This window comes from Colletotrichum abscissum (assembly GCF_030869225.1).
Source record: "Colletotrichum abscissum strain IMI 504890 chromosome Unknown Scaffold_260.1, whole genome shotgun sequence".
In the NCBI taxonomy this organism is placed as follows: Eukaryota; Fungi; Ascomycota; class Sordariomycetes; order Glomerellales; family Glomerellaceae; genus Colletotrichum; species Colletotrichum abscissum.
The window spans coordinates 1-2,937 of record NW_026850166.1 but is presented as its reverse complement, the minus strand read 5'-3'; the positions used below and the strand labels follow the sequence as shown (position 1 = coordinate 2,937).

The 2,937-nt window shown below is 51.8% G+C and overlaps 1 protein-coding gene across 1 annotated transcript; it reads right to left on the bottom strand.

The window, feature by feature from the left end:
* Positions 1 to 355: 355 nt before the first annotated feature.
* Positions 356 to 1,120, bottom strand: CABS01_17019 (uncharacterized protein; the record flags this gene model as incomplete). The annotated part of the gene is made up of 2 exons (XM_060550347.1): positions 356 to 1,019; positions 1,068 to 1,120. 2 exons carry the CDS (start codon positions 1,118 to 1,120, stop codon positions 356 to 358), a joined length of 717 nt encoding a protein of 238 aa, XP_060399229.1.
* Between the last annotated feature and the right edge of the window lie 1,817 nt (positions 1,121 to 2,937).

Below are 2,937 nucleotides of genomic sequence, written 5' to 3'. Positions count from 1 at the left end.
ATGCGAAACACAAAAATGCGGTGTTGCCGTCACATGTCTCTAATAGATTTGATGCTGAGCAGTAATCGTACTTGTGATAAACCACCCCCACATACAATGCAGACAAATATGCCGCTAGCGCATCCACTGAAAGCCTTGGTAATCTTGCCAATCTTGGCAAGAGTGTGACGGTGTGAAGATAGGAAAGAATTTGTGCTGATCACGGCTGAGGGGGCAGGTGCAATTGAAGACCCGCGATGGCGGAATTAATATCGGAATGGCGTGGCGCCTGGATACCAACTTATGGCGGAGTTCTTCCCATCTATGAACGCAAGAAAGACAGTTTCCTCCACGAGATTGCACAAGCTTATCCGCCCTATGCCGGCTGCCTTGATCGCCTTGAGTACGCATATTTCTTGGTTATTCTGGTTGACCCTGCACGGTTTTGACATATCTTCCGGTTTCTTTGTCGACGACGAGCTGATTGTCTCGCACTGAGGATAGTTTGGTCCTGCTTCTGATGTTGCCTTACGGAAACCCGGTAGTCCTTGACGAGCTTGGGATCAGCCTTCCTAATGACTCTCTCGTATTGCCAAGACCGCTTAGGCGACCCCACCCAGTAAACCAATAGCTGACTACCCCTATGAGTCTTTCTATGACCCTCGATCCTGAACGGATGCCAAAGGTCTTTGTGGGCCATTGCGCCCAAACGCCCATCCGCGACACTGTCCCAGTAGGCGAAAAGGACCATTTCTGAATCCTCTTGAACAGCGCTCTCAGGGACCCAAGCTTGTCGTCCGTCTTTCCCTTCGATTCGCAGCTGGAAAAGTGTCTCGACATCAGCGTCACGGCGATGACCGGTGATAGAGTAGACGTTTGGCAGGGTGTGCTCGAGTTTGCCAGCCATGTCTGCGTCATCGTTCATCATGACAGGCAAGGACCTATCATACTTGTCTGGCATCATGCTTGTAACCGGTCCGCGAATAGGCGCGGGAAATGCATCTTCTTGGTGGGCTACGGCCGGTCGGACATTGCTATCTCTATCGAGTGTCAAATTTATGTCGTACGAAGGTCTGAGGGACACTTACGGAGGTTGACGGTGAAATGATGCGAACTTGATAAAATCAGTCAATAGATCCATTGCGAACGTCAGGTCAAAACGTTGAAGCGATATTTAGAGATGCGACGAAACGCCGTACTGATTGGTCAATGGCTAGGTGATCTGACCACTCTGGAGACAATTTATGAAGCAAAGTCAATAGGTCTGATTACACTAATGCGATCATTCGTCGACCGTCTAGCAGCGAGGCGTTGCGGCCCCTGGCATCTTCAACTCACTTGATGCAGCCATGTTACCTATTTTGTTGAGAGGTTATCTTACCCTTGCACGTTTGGTTATGTTGTGCTCCATTTGTTCCCCAACTTTGTTTGGAGAAAAAGGATGATGGTACCACCCTTTTCGGAATCCGCTACCGCGAACGTGATGCTCTGGAAAGATGATTCGGCATACAGATGATTCATTATCATCAAATTTACCGTTCGGTCGGTCTGTCGTCCTCATCATGGTTTTCCGAGGTACCAGAGATGCGCGACAATTGACAGGGCCGCCAAGCGAATGACCTTGTGATAAGCGTTCGGCGACTCCACTCGCATCCTGACGAGCAAGCAAGTCATCGTCCCCGGCACTGCCTGGAAGAGCCCAGACGAGCATGCCACGAACAGCTGCATGACCGACAAGGTTCTCCGGCCTCACCCTAGTTTGAGCAAGTCGTGAAGCGTTGCGAAGAGGTCCATCGTACGTGACAGCCTACAAGGCAATCGAACAATCTCGTCGCCTCCACTAGGACGAGTCTTTGCCACCCTACAGATGCATTCGAGTTCAGCATCTTCGAAAGCAGGCTGTGCGTCCGCGTATCACACCGCAAGCAGCTATTGCCGGTATTCGAAAGTATTGTTGAAAGTTCGCCATGTATGCGTATTTCGGCGGTGCAGCGAGCAGACAGAAGTCCTCGCGAAATTCCAGACCAAGCCACAATCAAACCGCCCAATAGGGAATGGGCCGCTCTGCGGCTGTAGCGCATAGCCCACTAAGAGAGTCGAGCTTGTGCTCGGAAAACTTAGCGGTCAAGAAAGTGGATTCAAAGTCAGCCGACCCCGACAACGAAGGCTTCCTCGAAAACCGTGTTGCATTTCCCGCCGCAGGAGGCCCAAACGGACACCGCGAATAGGGGAGGAATCTTTGGTCCGGAAGGCCAACACGGTTTCCGGTTGAGGCTGCTGGCGGCCGCTGCTTCGACGCTGTTACTTCCACTTCCTTGTTAGCCGAGCTCGTTGGCTCACCAAACATGGCCCCACGATGGACCCATATTGGATGATCCATACAGGCCAGGGCACTGCGGAGTGACAATCACCAAAATCGAAGTGCGGGTCAAGCGAATGATGCATTGCGCCAATTAGCCAGTGATGTGGTTATGCCGCGTCCCAATGGGGCTGGTGGCTCCTGCACACTGCAGCCAACGATTGGACGTCCGCCCTTGCACTGCGACGGCCTGGCAAATCCGAAGCTCTAAAGGTTATGGTCGCTTGCTTAGGAGAAGCACAGTCCAGGCCTTTCAATTTGCTCGTTCATCGAAGCGGGGGCAGCTGCAGCGCCTTAAAGTCAGGTGGGCCAATATGTTAATAACGTTAAACCAACGTCATTCTAGTTTTCACCACATCTCAAGATATGACCAACAGCTGATTTGTAACGCATAAGGACCGGTCTGCCGCACCTTTGGCCAATAGAGTCTAGCCTGTTCGTTTTGTCAGTCTTCGCGGTAGCAGCGGCGGTAAACTTTTCGTTAGCCTGGCGTGTGCAGTAGTCTGCTCAGGATGGCACGCCAAATCCAAGCCCGTTGAGCGATGATGGGGAACATGCACAGTAGTTTCGTCTCAACTGCGCATCGTCTCAACTGCGCA